Source organism: Eretmochelys imbricata, chromosome 2, assembly GCF_965152235.1.
Source record: "Eretmochelys imbricata isolate rEreImb1 chromosome 2, rEreImb1.hap1, whole genome shotgun sequence".
Lineage (NCBI taxonomy): Eukaryota > Metazoa > Chordata > Testudines > Cheloniidae > Eretmochelys > Eretmochelys imbricata.
In genome coordinates, this window is record NC_135573.1 from 122,559,780 (window position 1) to 122,579,837 (window position 20,058).

At 45.3% G+C, this 20,058-nt stretch overlaps 1 protein-coding gene across 1 annotated transcript in view; it reads right to left on the minus strand.

Annotated features, from left to right (window-relative positions):
• Positions 1-6,837: 6,837 nt before the first annotated feature.
• The window catches only part of CDH20 (cadherin 20), a 50,346-nt gene continuing 37,125 nt past the window's right edge, over positions 6,838-20,058 (minus strand). The window contains exons 9-11 of the mRNA XM_077809148.1: positions 18,146-18,263; positions 9,892-10,143; positions 6,838-7,337 (exon numbers count right to left, since the gene is read on the minus strand). Coding sequence (XP_077665274.1) covers positions 6,838-7,337; positions 9,892-10,143; positions 18,146-18,263 — 870 coding nt within the window. The remainder of the gene's footprint in view (positions 7,338-9,891; positions 10,144-18,145; positions 18,264-20,058) is intronic.

Genomic DNA, 20,058 nt, shown 5'->3' on the forward strand with positions numbered 1-20,058 from the left:
CTGCCCCATATCTGGGTGAGTTAATGTGAAATATCAGGAACTCTTCAGCGTTTCTGGATGCTAAATAAAACTAAAACCACTTTAATCTTTTTGCCAGAGCCCCTGGAAAAAAGGACTAATGCCTGTACCCCAGCCAGCCATTCTTTCCTTAGGAAACAGGCTATTCCATCTGATCACTCCCTCTGGGGGAAAAGAATCTTCTTCTTTATACTTTAAAAACTGCAAAAGCTCTTCACAAGCACTAATTAATCCTTTCATGATTAGCCCCATTTTATTGATGAGTAAACTGAGTCACAAGGGGGGGGGGTCATAGATTTGCCTGAAGTCTCACAGAGAATTAGAGACAGAAACAGGTTCCAGGAGTCCTGACCTACTGTCTCCATCTCTGTCTTTCAGAATGTAGACTTGGAGCCAAATCCTCAGCTGGTGTAAATCCTAGCTCTGCTGAAGTCAATGTTCATATCAGCTGAAGAGCTGGCTCTAGGAATCCTTGCTCCTGAACCCTTGCAATAGCCATATGATAACAGTCCTTCCTAAAGCTGGGAATAGAAACTAGTGGTCTTGACTTCCAGGGCCATGTTTTTCCAAAGGTATTTAGGTGCCTAAAGATGCAGATAGGCACCTAATGGGATTTTCAAAAGTGCTTATGTAATGCTGACAGACCCCGGTTGTTGCTGGGCAGGATCGAACTGCGGACCTCTGGAGCTTAGTGCATGAGCCTCTACCGCATGAACTAAAAGCCAACTGGCTGTTAGCTAAGGCTATGGAGCAGACTCATTTTATCTCTCTCTTTAAGTGGTCTCAGTGCCACTAGATGTGACACAACACCCCACCCAGAAGGCGTGTGGGTTACACATAGGCACTTAGCTCCCATTAAAATCAATGGAAATTAGGCACCTAAATACTCAGGGGCGGTTCTACCAATTTTGCCGCCCCAAGCAGTAGCTGCTGAATTGCTGCCGCCGAATTGCCTCTGCCTACGGAAGAGCGCCCAAAAGCCGCCGCGGGACACGGACTGCCGCCCCATTCTGAATGCTGCCCCAAGCACCTGCCTGGAAAGCTGGTGCCTGGAGCCGGCCCTGTAAATACCTTTTAAAAAGCTGGCCCTCAATCCCTTGCTCTGTGAAATTACCATTATTATAAACATTTCTCCTTGTCCTGTACCATATTATGCATCCAGGGAATCCTTAAATATGAGACTGAAGACAATTTTGTTTCACTTTTAGGATAAATGCTGGGGGTGGAATGTTTGATTGTGTACGTTTAGGTCTCAGTTCCTTGGGAAAATGTGTGTGTGTGTGTGGGGTCCAAATAAAGGTTGTAGCAGCCGTTGGTAAGTATTTGGATGAGTGGTGTGGGGAGAACGATTCTTGTTTTCATTTCTTTACGAGTACTGGAATCCATTTATTAAGCCATCCTGCCTTTGCTTGCCTAAGCCAGCTAGGGAGATATAGCAGTGGCATGAGGGATTTTTTTTTTTCTGGTTATAAGGTGGGTTTCTCCCCTACTCCCTCCCTCCCCCCAGCAAGCTTTAAGCAGTCTTCAAGGAAATTGGAGTACAGAATCTTCTGGAAAAAATGGTATGTGTTCACATCATTAAAGACTCTACCATCATGTACTGATTGCTGGGTCCTACATTGACTGTTTCACTCTGAAGACTTGGATATCATTATGGGCAGCTCAGTGAAAACCTCTGCTTACTGCAATTATAAAAGCCAATGTAAGAGACAGTGGTGATCTTACAATCTAAAGAGCGGAGAGACAAAGGCAAAAACAGATTGTTAAAGTGACTTGCCCAAGATCCCTGGCAAAGCCAGGAATAGAACCCAGGTCTTGTGAATCTGTCTAGTGCCATAGCCACCCAACCACTCTCTCACCTTGTCATACCCTGACATAAGGCAACCACTAAATGACGGATTAGAAAGATGCTTCCCCTCAGGGCAGGGTATTCCATAATTGCCTATTCCTGGATTTCTGCCACCTTCCTCTGAAACATCTGTTTCTGGTCACAATTAGAAACATGAATGTGAGCTGATAATCCATAGCTTTATTCTGGTGTAAACCCTGTGGCCTAAAGCCAGAGCTGCTTGAGAACTACAGATGGACAGAGGCTCCACAGTGGAGGGAGCTCTCTGGCATCTATTGGCGAGCAAGTGGGAATGACTGAATGGGCCAGGCCTCATTTGCATTTCAGTTATGGGATAGTTAAAATACAGTTGTTTGTTTGAGTTTGGGGGCAATACAATGTTGTTTTTCCTGTTGGGAAACAAAAGGACAGGAGAACCAAATGTGCCTAGGGTGAGGGGCCACCCTGACCGATTCTGCAGTCAGGCACAAGTGAGCGCATGGAGAGAGGTGAAAGAGGCATGTATATTTTGCCTGTATGTATGTACCTCTCTGGTGGCTAGCACTCTGTAAAGCATCTTCTATACCACTGAAGACTTAGCAGAAGGGCCCCAGGCTGAGGTGAGGCAGCTTTGCATGGCAGATAGAGATGACCTGAGGCAGTGCTGAGGTAGGTGACGGCACTGAGATGGGCTGAAGCTGCAGAGAGGGGCAGCCTACCTGAGGGCCTCTGGTGCGAGTCTCTCTACTCGGTGCTCAAAGCTGAAATCAAATCAGCTGGATGAGGTCAGAGAGCCCCTGGAACAGGCCAGCCTGCATTTCATTTAGGAGCCAGAGACAGACCTCCCAGAATCCTTGGACTCCACCAGCCTGGACAACACACTGTGAGTGGGGGAGCTGGGAAGGAGGAAAGTGGCTAGAAGACATTAGCCCTTTGCAAATGTAAGAGGAGGACTGAGATTGGGAGTATTGCCAAGACACCGAATGGATGCTGTTAATTTATTAACTGCTGGCTTTCCCACATTTATTCTGTTGGCATTCCCCTACCATAACACTCTGTTGTTAGCCCCTGGACTCGGTGCTTGTGAGTGGGGAAGTTTGGCCTATCAAAGATGCCCAGGGTGATATATAGAGATACAGTTTCCCAGGGTTTTGGGTGGAGGCTTGAGCCTGTGTTGCCTAATTTTTCAGCAGGAATCCCTAGAAAATTGAACCTGGTCTTTATTTCTGCTGACAACCCCAGCCAGGAGGGTTACCCTGGCATGGCAATTCCTGTGGTCCAACAGACTGGCTTACGTGGAAAAGAACCCAGTAAGACTGAAGAAATGAAGCAGTAAAAGTACACACTCCACAGTTAAGGCTGCTACAGGGACTGCATGACTTAGGGCATTGGAAATGGGATAAGGAGCCTTTCACCTAGACGTCCAGTGCTTTTACTACAAGTTAATGCTATTTTGGCCAAGCAGCATTGGTTGTGAACTATATAATCAATCTTTTGGGTGGAGCTTCCGAAACTCTAGTGGGTCATCTAGTCCACAGCTACCTGTAGTGTGGTTCCTTTCAATATTCTCTTTATCTTTAAACCGTCTCTGATTAATAATCATTTATATGCCATGAATATAAAATGCCTGGCATCAAATTTGGCTTTAAATAGTCTAGTGTAGGTGATTCAGACTTTCCCTTAGCAGCTTGCCCACTGTGCTAACTGCATTTACTGTTACATGTTTTCTTTTGGGTTCAGTCTAATTTTATATTTTCCTGTTTCAGTTTAGGCCCATGTAGCCTTGCTCTGTCATCATTAATTTAATGACGTCCTGTAATATCCTGTCACCAAACACACAGGGGACACTTTTTTTGGGATGGGGGAAGGTGGAGAGAGGACTACAAGCAACTGCTAATGGTTTGAACCATGCATTTACGATTTGCAAACCACTAGGTAACATGGCTGCTAAAGACAAGACTGCGAATGGAAGTACCATGGCGTGGCTGCTACATGGCAGGCAAACAGGTGGGGCATTGTTAGATTTATGGAGCTATGGTAAATGTAGGAACCATTTCACCACACCTAACTTTGAAAAGCAGGAACTCTGCTTATTCATCAAATATCCTCCTTGGCATAGTCTACCATTGGGGCTTCTGTGAAGCCCCAACATGCTTTAAAGCTGCTCTCCCCAGGCAGAACCCCCAGCAAAAGCAGCCATGTAAACACCACCTGCCTTTCCCTCTGGGAATTTCCCTGATAGGTGCAATAGACCTGCAGTGCCAGGTGCCAGTGGGCAAATCAAGTAGTATATAGCTGTAAAAGCAAAGAAAGAAAGCACAGCTCTACTGGAACATGGAAAGCAGCTAGAGGTTTTTAGTATTGCAGAATGTGACTATCTCCGGAGATAGGCAGCCCATTTTAAGCCCATCACACCAGTGTTGTGTGCGCTGCACTGCTTGCCTGCTCCCTCGTGGGTGTAGTTCAAAGTCTTGGTTATGAACCACAAACCTCTCAAAAGCCTGTGACCTGTTCACCTGCACAAAGGCCTTTCTTTCTTGATGGCTGGGTTTTTTCTACCATCAGTTCCTGCGGTTAATTCTGCAGCAATAATGAGGCTCCCTTGGTTGCCTACCAGAGCCTAAATATGGAAAGCTGCAGGGGAGCTGGAACAATTTTTATAGTGGAGGTGCTGAAAGCCATTGAACCACACTGTAAACCCTGTATAGAATGGAAAACACTTCAAGCCAGAGGGTGCTGCAGCACCCCCTGAACCCCTAATTCCAGCACCTATGGAAAGCTGTTTAAGGACCTAATCCAAAGCCCATTAAAACCTTTTCCATTAACTTCAGTGTTCTTTGGATCAGACACTGAAGTATAATGTAGGAACTGACATTTGAGTGTTCTAGCAGCAAGGAGAGAACAATGTAAGAATGGACTTTTTTTTTTTTTTGATCATTTGTTCGCTTTCCTCGATGCTGGTAACTAATATTCCCAAGATACTCCATGAAGACGTGCAAAAACATGACACCGCACACTAGATACTTAGTGCCATATTGGTGTAGGTTTGCCTTGACAAGTAGCAGTTTTATTGTTGTATATCATTTGGTCTTTTTTTCACTTCTGTGACCATTCTTTTGCTTTATTTACTCTGCTCTTGTTGCTTTCATTTTCCCCCTCTCTGCCAGCCCTTTCACTCCAAATCTTCTCTTTTGCTCACTCTCTTTCCGGCTTGCCTTCTCCAAAAATCACTCTGTGCTCCCCCAGTCAATTGTCTTCTCCTCAAGATTAACGAACTCTCACACCCCCCAATCTGAGATGACTAGTTCTTTGCTGGAGAGCTTATAATCTAAAATTAGACTAAATAAAGAGACAGGGGTGCGTGTGTGGGTGTGCGTGTGAGTAAAATGAAGATGGGGCGGGGTGGAAGAAAGATGCGACATAACACAATCATGTTACTTTTAGGTCTGGCACATGTTTCAGCACACCCTTTATATGTAAAGAACCTGTAGATGCAATTTGAGATCTGTATTTCATCACAAGATTCCAGTAAAACATGCACTGAGTTGTTCGTTCACTTCTGCATGTGATTTTTGTGTACTACCTTTAGGGCACACAAATGAGAGAATCCCCATGCACCAAATTCTATTTGCACAGGAAATTGAGCGCAAATGGGTTCCATGAGTAGATTTCATCCATGAGTGAACCAATGAGTGCATAAGTGTTGTGCATGCAACAAGAGAAGCTGCGTTTAAAACATGGCCTTAAATGCTTCATAAAGTGAGGAATGACTCTCTCCTAAATGAGCTCTTTGACAAGGGTTCCACTATTGAGAAGTGAACATTTTATGGGCTTGACCCTGCAGCTTGAAAGTTCAGTTCCATTGTACAGCTCTGACTAACCACTTTTTGCCTGCTGTTCAAAAGCACTAACTGGTGTACGTAAAGCATCCAATAAATTGTCATCAGACTTTCCCTTCAGTATAACTTTTATTAAAAGAGGTGCTAAGGTACTGTACTGTATGCAGTACATCATATTTATTACCAAAATTATTAACAAATATACAAAACTTTTACATGTAATTTTCTTACATCCATTTATTCTTCTATAATACTGCATTTGTTCAAGTAGGTTATCTACAGTATGTAAACATCCCTTGGATTGACCTCACACAGATTAGGAAAGCCCCTCTAACCCATGTATTTATCAAATTTGTTTTTATTTGGCTTTCATTGCTAGCATCTAACCATCACATTTGGCACATGGAAGAGACATCTACAGTGCAAAAGAGGCAGATTTTCTGGTTTTGTTCTGAGCAGTTCCGCAGTGCCAAAATTTTAAAGAGCTGAGAGGGAAAATAAATTTATGCTAACTTGACAAAGGACAGATTAGTATTTAACCTCAGTGATTCATGATCAGCAATTAAACTAGAGCACAAATCCGAAGATCTTTCCAAGCCCTCTCCTCTGAGTAACATGGGAAAAGCCAGGCTTGTTTTTCAAGGGTTAAAAGGACTCTTAGCAACAAAGAAAGAAGGCTGATTTTATCATGAATACTCCAGAAGATTCCAGTTTTCTGTTTTGTTGGCTAGCAATGGGGGGAAATAACCAAATGGGGATCCTCTTTGACTGACAATTTCCCTGTGAGTGGAAGATTACTATTGGGCCCTAAGGATCTTCATATCCAGATGCAAAGAACTCCATAAGCTGCCATGTAAAAAAACCGAGACTGAGTAATATCATTATATTCCAGAAATGAAGCTTTCAAATGTAGCTCTAAAAATCAGGAAATACTTTCCTCTTTGTTCTTCATTGTTTAAAAATGTAACTTAATTTAACTGAGTAAAGCTGACACACTGAGAGAGCTTTGTTTGCACCCCTCTCTCCCGTTCTCATTTAAGCACCATACTGCAATTTTAGGAGGTCTCACCCTATGTCCACACAAGCTTCTGATGAGAATGGATCTAGATTAGGACATTTGTGTTGTGCAGAAAACACTCTGCTCCTCACTCATTACCACAGGGCCCCATTGCCCTCTGTGACGCCATACATCTCGGCCAGCTTTTTAAAGCGAGGTCCCCAGTCTGTCAGGTAGTCATAGCTCTGGTCTGAGTCCGTAGTGACAGACTGTAATGAACTGAGTGACTCTGCCACTGAGCCGTTCCCTTCAAACATGTATGTTTGGAGGGAGTCAAAAGGAGGAGCCCAGAGGTCCATGTCCGCTTCGTACAGCTTGGCCAGCACATAGTTGTAAACGTTGTTGTCCGTTATGCACGTCTGAGGTACGTAGCGGGAGAGGCTCTCTATTTCTGGCAGCATCTCCTGCCTGCTTTTCACCACTACCTGTGCCTCCCGGGGATTCCACATGGCAGCAATGTCAAAGGCCTCTGTGTCTTCCTCCCCGCCCCCTTCATCATCGTACCGGACGATATTCTCATGGATGTTCTCTTCTTCATCGATGATGTAAGGCTGCTTCCTGTGCCGCCTCATGGATAAAATGAGCAGCACGAGCACTACAAGGGGCAACCGAAACATACGGGCATCAGAAAAATTAGCTCTCTGGCTTCTGCTCTCCTTAATCCCTGAGACAAGGAACAAATGAGCATTTCTAACAGAAGGCATGGCTGAAAGATGCAGTGAGAATGCAAATACCAATGCCCAGTCCAGCCATTGTACTTGGTGTTTGCAAACGCTGACAGAATCAGTATGACAATTTTGTAATGATAGTAACTAAAATACCTCATTTAATGAGTTCCTCTAGATAGGAGCCCAAATTAGTAGTGCATAGAAGTCAAATACTTCTGGGATGGAGCTAAGAAAACTAATTTTAAATTTTTGGTCTGAATGTGGCTCCTTTTTCCTATAAGATGCCAAACCAAATCTCAGGATTTAAACAATCCAGAACTTTGGAGTGGGGAGAGGGTTTGCTGTAAAATTGGACCCATACCCAAATGTTGTGGTTTGAGCCCATCTAATCTGCTCCCTTTCTCTCATAAATCCCATTGATTTTTTTTTTAATGACACTTAGGCTATGTCTATACTATCACTTTAGTTGGTATAACTGATGTTGCTAAGGGGTGTGAGGGAAAAAAACACCTGATTGAGCAACATACATGACACTGACAAGCACCGTGGTGCATGACGCTGTGGTCAGCTCTATGTCAACGTGGGAGCTTCTCCCACCGACATAGCCACTGCTGCTCGTTGGGGATGGTTTAATTATGTTAACGGGAGAGCTCACTCCCATCCGCATAGAGTGGCTACACAAGAGATCTTACAGTGGCACAGCTGTAAGCTCTCTAGTGTAGACATGGCCTTAGGCTCCTGTTTGCCTAAGTCACTGTTGAAAATAGGACATCGGTACTTTTGAAAATGTTAGCCTGTGCCTCTATCCCATTGCTTCTCAGAATGAACTTCTGAAACTTTGGGGAATATGTGGAGATCAAGGGCAGGAGCAATTTGACCCAGATTCCTGCTGATCCCAATATCTGGGGCAGAGTACAGGGGAAGTGGGTAGGGAAACAGACCAGATCTGAGGATAAATGAAAGCACAAGAGAGCTATTAAGCACTGTAGCTCCCCCTGGAGGTGAGATACTAACCTTAGATACTATGATGATGGGACCATCTAAGCAGTGATGAGCTGCCAAAATCTTAACAACGGGTTCCCTCCTCACCCCACGAGGGGGTCATTGCCCACCCCCGCCCCCCGGGACCCCTGCCCCATCCACCCCCCTCCCCTGACTGCCCCCAGAACCGGGCAGGAGGGTCTCGTGGGCCACCGTAGTGGGTGCCCACCCCACCTCTAAGAGCCAGAGGCACCTGCTGGGGGGCAAGGTGGGGAGTCCCGGCAGTGCTTACCTGGGGCAGCTCCCAGGAAGCATCCGGCAGGTCCCACTGGCTCCTGGGGGGGGGGGAGGAGAGAGCATAGCTAGGGGGCAAGTAGGGGGAGCAGTTGCTCCCCCTACTGATCACATCTAAAGTGGTGCCTTAGGCGCTGACTCCGTGGGTGCTCCGGGGCTGGAGCACCCATGGGGGAAAATTGGTGGGTGTAGCGCACCCACCGGCAGCTCCCCGCCCCGCGCTCGGCCCCAGCTCACCTCACCTCCGCCTCCTCCCCTGAACCCACTGCCCTGCTCTGCTTCTCTGCGCCCCCCCTCCCACCGCCAGCTTCCTGCGAATCAGCCGGGGAGGGCAGAGAAGCAGGCCGCGGCTTCCCGCTCAGGCCAAGGGTGGCAGAGGTGAGCTGGGGCAGGAAGCGGTTCCCCTGTGCGTGCCCCCGCCCCCGGGTTACCTGCTGTGGCGCGGGCAGCCCTCCTCGTGCCCCTCCGCCCCAGCTCACCTCCGCCTCCCTGGGCCTGAGCGGGAAGCCGTGGCCTGCTTCTCAGCCTGCCCCGGCTTTCCGCGCAAACAGCTGATTCGCGGGAAGCCGGGCGGGGGGGAGAAGCAGAGTAGGGAGGAGGCGGAGTGGAGGTGAGGTGAGCTGGGGGTGGGGCAGGGAGCTGCTGGTGCGTGCTCTGCGCCCACCAAATTTTCCCCTGGGGTGCTCCAGGACTGGAGCACCCGTGGAGTCGGCGCCTAAGGCGCCACTTTTGACCGGTTAAATTTAGAAGCCCTTTTAGAACCGGTTGCCCCTCACGGAACAACCGGTTCTGAAAGGGCTTCTAAATTTAACAACCGGTTCTAGTGAACCGGTGCGAACCGGCTCCAGCTCACCACTACATCTAAGTAAGTAGATAGATCTGATTAAAACACAGAATGGGAGCAGAGGTGCTAAACATCTGGAAGATTCAGAGCCAAATACTGAAATTTACAAGTTTTCAATTTTTTTCTGATTTGTGTGTGTGTGAGAAACTTTGACCATTTGACCTCCCTTGCCCTTCTTTGTCTCATAAAATCTTGGGGGAAATGCTGAGGTCAATAAAGAAAAAGCTTTATATATATTATACACACACTTCTATTTTATACACAACATACAATCAACCTTTGTGAGGCTAACAGTCTCCCAAGTATCATGACCAGAATAGGTGAGTTAATGCCCTCATTAGGAAAGGGAACCCAAGTTTTACCTAACAAGACAAAGATGCAGGCTAGGATTGCAGTGAGTGCTCCTCTGCTCAGGCTGACAGGGAGTATATAGGCCTCTGCATTGCAGGACATCACCACACCATCGTCATCACAGCCGCACACGTGCACGGTCAGCGTACCAGTGCTGCTCAGCATGGGGCGCCCGTTATCGGCGATCAGGATGGGGAGATAAAAGGTGTTCTGCTCGTGCTGTCGGAAGCCAGATCTCCTGGTTAAAATCCAGGCAGTGTTGTCTAGGGTAGGAAATTAATAAAGATATTTAAGAATTTATGATGCCAACATTTTCAGCTGGAAATGGAGGTTTAACCCCCTCCCCCCTCCAGCATTAGACACACATTGGGGATATCCTTTCCCTGGTTTCTTTGCTTTTCGCCAGTTTGCCACTAATCAGCATTTTGCCTCAGTCTCCCATCCTCACTCCAACATGTTTTCAGGCTAAAACATATAGAGCTGTAAGGCGTACACCTTATGAGACTCTCTTACCCTGTGTGACACTAAGTGCCCAGAGCAAACTCTCAGCCTTCAGATCTTGCTCAAATATCTTTCAGAAAGCAAGATAGAAATGAACAGTTGAGGGTAGCTTCTTGTCCCTGTTTGTTCCTGCTCAGCAGCTTTTCTAGGCCTTGTTGTTTGTGCTTCCAGTGCAAATGCTGTGGAAACCTCTTTGTGTAACCCTTGTGGACATGTGATGGTCTCTTATTTTTGATGTGTGGCTTGTTTTTTCTACATCTGAAAGACCTCTAAAATCAGCTGGCTCAGTCATTCTGGGCTATACAAGCTGGGGGCACCAGGGGGATAAAAGAAGCCAAAATAAGTCTCATTCAGTGTCTCTTTGGGTTGGGTTGCGAGGGGAGGGGAGGATGGCATGCTTTTTCAGCACTCTCCCTCCACCCCCCCCCCCCAAATAAGGGCAGTTTAATCAAAATTAAAACATTTTGCAGGAATGTCCATTTTGACAAAACTTTAGATGGGACAAGATTGAAGTATTTTGTTTTGACAATATCAAACATTTCATTTAGATTATATTAATTTATATAATATGGTATTTATATATTAATGTCACGTCTAATATAAACGTCAAAACTAAATGAATGAAAACAAAGTTGAAACAAAATATTTCAACACTATATTGAAATGAAACATTTTGGTCTCAATTCAAACTTTTTTGGAATTATTTCACAGGAAATTGAAATTTCACTCTTCTAATTTAGAACACCCCTTGCCAAAATGTTGCACTTTCCTGCAGAACAGAATTTCCAGTTCTCACCCAGCTCTTCTCAAAACACGAAAGGCCCCTGTCCACACTACAAACTTCAGAGTCAGGACTTCCGAATTACCGTGGGTGCAGCTGGCCAGAAGGGTTGGGGTTCAGGCAGCTGTTCACAGTTCGATCCTCATGAAAACGTGCAGGGATTTTCTGGGGAAGTCAGTGCTGATCTCGTCAGCGCTAAATCAGTGAAGAGAATTCTTTGCCATCTCTAGGTTTGTCTACACAGAGTGGGAGTGGGGGTAGAGGATTAATTTGACATGCATTATTTAATGTGCAGGACATGAGCTGCACTAATGGCACACACACAGGCTGGTGGTGCCTCTTTCGATTCATATCATTGTGCACAGACAGTGGTGGCTTGGTGAACAACAAGCATGTTGCATTCTCTGAGGGTCTCCCATGGTCCTTTGCTTTGCTGCTGAGCAGTGTGCATTCTGGGATTTTTCTCTCTGTGAATTGTGGGTTGTATACCAGAAGCCAGGGCATTTCAATTAAAAAAAAAAAAATCCCATTTTTCCATTCTCTCTTCCCCATGCTTCCTTTTCTGGGCAGACCAGCATTGATTTTTGAATTGCTGTCAGCCAGCATGGACTCAGCAACGCTGGCAACTGTGAGCACACAGAGGCTGCTTGGACTCTATTTCAGCACTCAAAGCTGGATGACTTTGGGTTTGGACTTCACTTGCCACATCAGCTTCAGAGGCTGAGGAAGACGAGGAGGACGGCGAGCAACTGACATGAGAGAAGCAGTTGCTGAAGTAGCTTCACAGCCTGCAGTGCCATTTCTGGGCTCGGGAAGCCAGCATGGATTGGTGGGAAAGGATCACTCTGCAGAGCTGGGGCAATCCGCCATGGTGAGAGAATTTCAGGGTAGTGTAGGCAACCTTTTTTGAGATCTGTACAGAACTGGCCCTGGAGCGGCAGCATACCAACACATGGTGCCCCATACCTGCGGAGAAGTAGGCTGCCATTGCCATCTGGAAGCTGGTCACCCCAGAATGCTACTGGAACACCGCCAACCAATTTGGCCTGGGGAGATCAGCTGTGGGGGCCATTGTTTATGTGTGGTGCCATGGAAGAGGTACTGTTGCACCAGGTTATAAAGCTTGGTAATGTTCAGCATATTACTGATGGGTTTGCACTCCTGGGATTCCCAAACTGCTGCCATCAGTTGTTCCAATACAATGTACCTATTATTTGGCTCCTCCCATCCCGTCCCCTCCATGCCCGCAGTTCAGAATTTATACACAGAAAGGAGTATTTCTCCATGGTGCTACAAAGGCTGTTGACCACCGTGGCAGGTTTACAGACTTAAATGCAGGGTGGTCTGGAAAAGTCCACAATGGTTGGATTTTTGGGAACTCAGCTCTGTTTATCTTAATGGATCAAGAACAGTTTGCCTGGAGGATGATTATGGACATGAATGGTGTGCAGATTGCTCTGGTTATCCTAGGAGACCTGGCTTGTCCCCTGCTTCCCTGGGTAACAGCCATTCACAGTTGGTTTGGCCAGAAGGAAGGAATTGTTTAACTACAGTGTTAATAGTTGCAGAATGACAGTGGGTGTGCATTTTGCCATTTGAAAGGAAGGTGGTGCTGTTTGTGGAATATGTTGGAAGCTGGAGGGAAAAAAATAAGTGCCTTAAAATTATTGCTCCGTGACATTTTGAACAACATTTGTCAGAGTAAGGGAAAAGCCTTCCACCTGGGATTAAGGCTGTGTCTTGAGAAGCCAGCAAGGAATCCAATACAAAATAGAAACAGCCAGGGCAATGGTGTCATAGATACCTCTTGATCTTACTTTGAGTCTCAGCCTGAAAATGTGCAGCTGTTACCCAGTTGAGGGTGTGTGTGTGTGGGGGGGGGGGGCGGATTGTGAACAGTGCAGTATTAGTGAAGTGAAGGGCAATGTTGTGGAAATCATTTTATTTTGTCTGTGCTTGGTTCTTCTGTAAAACACTCTGAACTATTTACAGTCTATGGATTTTCTATATAAAATGCATTGACAACTCTTTTTTATAAATTATTTTAATGAGTTTTATTATTAAACACTGTATTATATAGCAAACAGAAAGAGGCCTTATTTAGAACAATAACTAAACAAAAATTCAAAGTGACATTGTGCAGTGGAGGGCAGAACACAACCAGGGGAGGGAGGGCTCAATTCACAGGGGAACATATGCCTCGCCTCTTCCTCTTCTGGTGTTGAGTGGCAAGGGTCAAAGTTATTAAGGGTGGTAGATGAGGGCTCCCAGGTGAAATTGTTCTTGCTGTCCTGAGCTTGGGTCTGTGAAGGAATAGCCTTTGTGGGGATGGGGGTACTCTGTTGGGTGTAGAACAGTACACGCTGTTGCTAGTGTTCCCAGTACCCTATATTGTCAGGGGCTGCATAACATAGCTGGGTCCAGGTTAACAGAAGCTGCAGCAGACCCTTCCGGCTCTCTGTTGCCTCCAGGAGATGCCTTCATATCTCCATGTCTATTTCAACAGCATCTTTTGCCGTTGCAATGCTGTCCCTGGCCACTGTGACACTGTCTTTGTTCACCCCAATGGTCTCTCTGAGGAGCTCAGTTTCTTTTTCCTTCTCTTTGCCCAAGTACAGCCTCCATCTCTCCACTATTTTCATTTGTCATTGGGCCTCTGCAATGAGGCCCGCAAACATTTCATGCTGCGTTTTAAGTCTCTTCCCTATCAGGTTAGCCAGCATCTCAGCTGTTGATAAAGGCCTTGTCATGGAGGGTCTGTCCACTGCAAGTGCTGCAGCTGTGGGAGGAAGGAAAAGATAAAAGTGGTTATTGTTCATATTCCAGAGAGGCTACAATAGCATTGTTTTTCATATGCATGTGATGTTATTGACATAAACTGTGACTGTATAGATCATTGTTGCAACCAGGGTCCTATGGTTGCACCAGGTCTTGTACAGAGGAGGCCAAGTGGGGTGAGTCTGGAAAGGTTGTAGTTTGCTGGTTATGATTATACAGTCTGTGTGTATCATTTTTTGTATTTGAAGTTATGAATATTGGCTATTTACTTGTATCTCAATGTGTTTGACTCTAAGTAACCTCATTGAAGCATTTGGTCAGCTTCTTGAGAAAGTCTCAGTAAGTGCCCAATAAAGAAACACTTAACTGACAATGGACTTTAGGAGACACCAATCCACATCTGAGCTTTCCTGGGGATGTTCAAACTAACATGTAAACAATGGCGTCGGCCTGCAAAATGCTGGCTCATTCATAGACATGTGACTTGCCCAGGTGGCTACAAACTCCATCTTGTTGCTATGGCTTTGCACAGAAGAACAAAGGGGTTTCCATTCACAAGAGAGAAAATATAAAAGGCCCTGGAAGCCTTTCCGTTTTGTCTTCAGATGACTTAAAAGATAGCCTCTCCAAAGAGATGCCTGAAATAAACTGAAAGAAAGGACAGTAACTACGGGGGGTGTGAATGATTGCTGGACCCAGACTAGGAAGGAATCTAGTCTGTGAAAGAAGCTTATTGGAACATCTCTGAGGATGACGTTTACCTGCATTTAATTTCCTACTGTATTAGGCTTAGACTTGTGTGTTTTTGTTTTATTTTGCTTGGTAATTTACTTTGTTCTGTCTGTAATTACTTGGAACCACTTAAATTCTACTTTTTATACTTAATAAAATCACTGTTACTTATTACTGAACCCAGAGTTAGTGACTAATACCTGGGAGAGCAAACAGCTGTCCATATCTCTCTATCAGTGTTACAGAAGGAGGACAATTTATGAGTTTACCCTGTATAAGCTTTATACAGAGTAAAATGGATTTATTTGGTGTTTGGATCCCATTGGGAGCTAGGTGTCTGGGTGCTAGAAATAGGAGTACTTCTTAAGCTGTTTTCAGTTAACTCTTCAGCTTTTTGGGGACGTGGTTCAGACCTGGGTCTGTGTTTGCAGCAGGCTAGCGTGTCTGGCTCAACAAGACAGGGTACTGAAGTCCCAAGCTGGCAGGAAAAATGGGCTCAGGGGTAGTCTCAGCACATCAGGTGGCAGTCCCCAGTGGGTTTCTGTGACCCAACCCATCACAATGCACTTGGTGACTTTCTTTCCTTGAGATTCTTCCTAGTCTTGGGGGAACTTCAGAGATGGTAAGTAGTGTGTGAATGAGAACTCTACAGGGATTTTTGTCTGTGTGTTATTTGCTGCTTGGGGTTTGCCGTTGCCCCTCAGAGCCTAGGGAAGGGTTGGGAATTTTGCATTTTTGCTTATACAGTGTGGTAGGGGTGAGTGGAGGGCCTGCGTGGAATCCCCTCTACATCACTTTTAGGCTGTCCTGATTCTCAGTGATGTTACATATAGGTGGGTGACTAAAAAGCAGAGAATGGCCTTATTGAGAAAAGCAAAGGGCAGACCAGTGAGATACGTGGTGAAGTAATTCACCAAGACGGCTCTTCCCCCAAAATGCTGCAGGAATGGAAGGGGGATGGCTGCATAGCCATCCTCCATAATGCCCAGACCAAAATCAGGTAATTTCTTTGGCTTAGATTCTGCTTTATCTTCCTTGCAGAGGTGGTGAAAGTGCAGAGAAAACTAGGGTTCTGCCGTGGTTGTCTGAAGCATTCACTGTTACAGAGCATCAATGCCTCCGCGAGGAGCTGTAGTTTTTGTACCTGTACAGGCATGCGGTGTCCGTGTCTACTTCATGTAAACTGAATAGCAACCAAACTTCCTGTAACCACTGCATTGATAAACTGTTTAATTTTGCACAAATGAATGTTTTCATTACTTAAATAAGCTTGAGGCGGTATGGGGGGTGCAGGTGGAGGCTGTGCCAGGCTGCTGGCTGCCATTTTGAGAGGGCAAATGGGGTTGGGGGGGTTTGCCAGACAGGACAGATGTGGGGAGAGGAAAGAAAAATAGGTGGATGGACATGTGTCCTCCATGGTGTGGGCTTGAAAATGGTCAGGACTTTAGCATGAGACAGATGCAGGCTGCTTGGCCAGAGCAGCCACCATTTTGAAAACTGTATGGAGGGGCCAAAAACGCAATGTGGACTGGGGACGGGGCTGGAGACTCGGAAAGGCTCCTAGCTTGCATCAAACTAAAGTGGCTTTGGCCATGGGGCACCCAAACTGAAGCTAGCATAGCACAATAATAATAATAATTTAATTATAAAGATAGATACTTACATGACAAGCTTCCCTTGAGAGGGTCTGCCTTATCAGTCCGAGCCTGGATTTCTGGCTGGGAATTGGGCTTGGTTGCTGCACATCAGGAACTGGGCTCACTTTCTACCTGGCCAACATCATGGTTCTGAATCCTGAAGAAATCTTAGCATTCTGGGGAGAGGTCTTCACTGGCTTCCTCATGTTCATCCTCCAGTGAGTCTTGCAGGTTGTCCTTGGGGTGGGGACGGAGCAGGGTCCATACCCTTCCTGGTTTGGGTGGTAGGGTAACTGACCAAAATTCTGTCCAGCTCTTCAAAAGATGGACAGGTCACATTGCCACTACTGGACCTTTTCCCAGCATCCCCGGTGTGAATGTAAGTCCTCCTGGGCTGTTTGCTCTTTACCCTGCAGTGTTTGGTGTGCTGGTTGAGGCCCGGCCTGGTTATGTGCTTAGCAGTGCCCATAGAAAGAGCTTTCTTCTGGTGGGTGGCCACAAGAGCTTTCTGATGCTTCTCCCCAGGTGGTGATGAGATTCAGGGTCTCAGCATAGCTCCAAGCAGCTGCTCTAGGCATGTTTTAGGGCTTCTGGAGTAATACTGATGCATTCAAATCCAGGAGAAAATGGACAAAATCTGGCCCTGTGCCAGTTTTTAAACAGGGAAAGGGGCATCTGGTCAGCTTGACACCAGAGCAGTGGAAGGCATAGAGGTAAATAGACAAGTCATTAATGGTTGCCTGCAAAGCAGTGTGGGATAGCAGCTGGAGGACTGCCAAAGAAGTGTACAACAGCTTTGCATGAGCACAAAGAATAGAACAAACTCTATCTGAGTCAAATTTCTTTCACTTTGAAAGAAGCTTCCAGAGTTAATATGATGTACAGGAGAGACTTCTTCCTACCATAGGCTGAAAGCATTATTTTCCAACCCTGTATCGGCTCCATTGTCAATGCTAGGTCTCCTATACGCAGTGCAGAGAAGTAGCTCTGTACCACTGGGCAAGACGTGGTGAGCCACTTCTGCACTAAATATTTCACTGCGAATGTTTATATAGTTGTGGCTACCTCTTAAAGCTAGAATAAAGGACACTTTTAGGCCTGATCCTGTGTGCAAGGATTGCAAGATCAGGTTCAGTTCCAAATGTTTTTCACTTTGAATGATCCCATTTGAACCATCCAGCTAACATGCTTATCTCCTTGTTCTTGGACAATGGTTTTTCACTGTCTTCCCTTGTTACTCCCTGTTTCCTTTTTTGAGTGTTCTACTCTGGCTTCTCCCTTTCTGCTCCGTGCGTCCTAGATGGCTTCTTACCTCTGTGCTGTGCATCTCCCCTGTAACTCTTACAGCTTTTTTACGAGCAGCAAGTGAACAAGTGTAAAGAGCGTTGAGAAAAAGAGAGGAGACACTGGAATAATAGGAGCATTCACATTCTGTGCTTGGAAGAAAACATGTAGGGTGCAAAAGAGTGAAATTATTTTGCTCTCGATTTCTCCTAGTTCCAGTTCTAATCCTACCTTTAAGCCTCGCCTTTTGAACCAAGTCCCACTCTTGAAATTTTAGATGCCTACAGCATGACCACAAGATCTGAATTTGCACAATACTGACACTTTTCCTCGAAGAAAAGCGCCAATCACTGGGAAATATTTTTATAGACGCAAATGTTGTATAACCTTCAAGTGTATAAAATGTCATTTTATTGCTGCCTTTAAGGAGCAGATGTCACTTGGCATTATTGATAATGGCAGGTTCATAGCGCACTGTGAGTCAAAGCCTCTCACATCCAACTCAGGCTATAGAAATAAGTGTCACTAACGGATGGCGTCCACTCTGATTACCTTGATTGTCCCTCAGAGTGAAGTTGGGGTTGTTAGCTGCCTCAGGAGCCAAGCTGTAGTAGAAGTGCTGACCCCCTTGTGGGTCATCCTGGTCAACTGCACTCACTGTCTGAATCAGCTGTGGGATGCAAGAACAAAACAGAGTGCTAGCAGCCCTGCTAGGGAGACACCGCTTAAAGAATTACACTCCAAAAGTGAAAGCCAATTCAGTGTTTGAACAAGACCATCTTGTGAGGGACAACTCATGACCTGAGACATTGAAAGCCTTCTAGACTTCATTTTATTTCATTACAATCATAAAAATCCCAGTAAAACTAGGGATGGGCCAATTGGTTCATTTAAAATAACAGACAAGCCACTCCTCAGTTCCCAGCTTAAATCAAACCTTTTTTGAAGCCTCTGAAATGCTCAGAAGCACATGATCAGAAGTCACAAGAAAGCCCATTGTAAATAGACTTCCAACCTCATTTTCTACTACCAAGTAGATAACTTTCAGACACTTATCCACACTGAACCCTAGATGAGTATTTTGAACACAATTTTAATTAGTAAGGAATGTTTCACAAGGAAACATGTTGCTTTGCTTAAAAGATGGAAAAAAAGGCAGTTCTGTAGCATTATATATGTAAATTTTCCATGCCTGATTTCCATGTGATGAATGCTCCCTTCCAGGGGTGTGCACAAGGGGGAAGGCAAGCAGGGGCATGCCCTCCCCCCAATAATTGGCAGGGGCACAGAACGTGCCCCTCCAAAAATGGTCAAATTTAAATTCCTGCCCCTGCTCCATTCGCTGGTTTCTACTAACTTTCACACAATAAGCTAAACCTACTGTAACTTACGGAATATAAACTTCCCTCCCCATTCTATATATTCTGTCACCAAGGATGTGCACTAGAAAAAGCATTTGGATTTCAGAAGAACTAGTGCTGGTGATAGTGTAGTTGACCCACAGTTCAAAATATCTTGGGTGAAATTCTAACTCCACTTAAGTCAGTGGGAGTTTTGCCATTGACTTTGGTGAAATCTAAGCTCCCTTAATTTTTTTTAATTAATTAGGTTTTTCCTATGGAGTCAACAATAAGAAAACAAACAAGCATTGCCTTAAGCAATGAATATAATAGGCTGTTTGAAAGGAAACTAAAATAGAAGCTGATTCAAAGCCAATTTCTGCCACCTTTACACCATATGTAGCCTGTTGATTTCAATGGGGGTAACAGAATATGCCCCTGGCTCAGCCTGAGCATGTAACAGAATCAGAGACAAACCTGTTGCTTAGTTTTAATATAAAGAATAAACTTCTACTTGAATTCATAGCATTGAAGTTTGTTTTCTAAGTGATTAACCGGGAAATGATCGATCTGGGCAGTCTTAAATAGCACTTTGAAACTGATTCCAGGAATGTTTCAGAGTGGTGCAAAGCAATTTAGTCACATGACTCCAGTTATTCCTAATGGCAGCTGCCTGCCTAAATTCTCATGCACTACTTGAAAAGTTTGTCCCCTAGGAAACCCAAACAGTGATGATTTTTCTTTGCCTCATGCTGGGGCTTCTTTGTGCAATGTTTGTACAAAGTTATCTCTGGTATAAACCCATTGACTTGAGGAGAGTCATATCGTGAAGTCGGCCCACTCACTCCAGGCTACTTTATAGTGGTAATTAGGCTTGAAGTAGATTTAGTGAAAGCTAAGGGCAGGTCTAAAATAGGAAATGTCTATTTTTTCCTCCCCTACTAAGAGATGGGCATTCCAGTTTTTAAATTTAGGCATCCAATTCTGATTTGAGCACCCAAATGTAGTACCGTGGATACTGAATGCCTAAGGGCCAGGTTGAGCAATGGCTGGGCTCAGTGACAAAATTCCCACTGACATCAATGAGTGTAAGATCAGACCTTAAATGCTGAGTTTGTGTGTCTG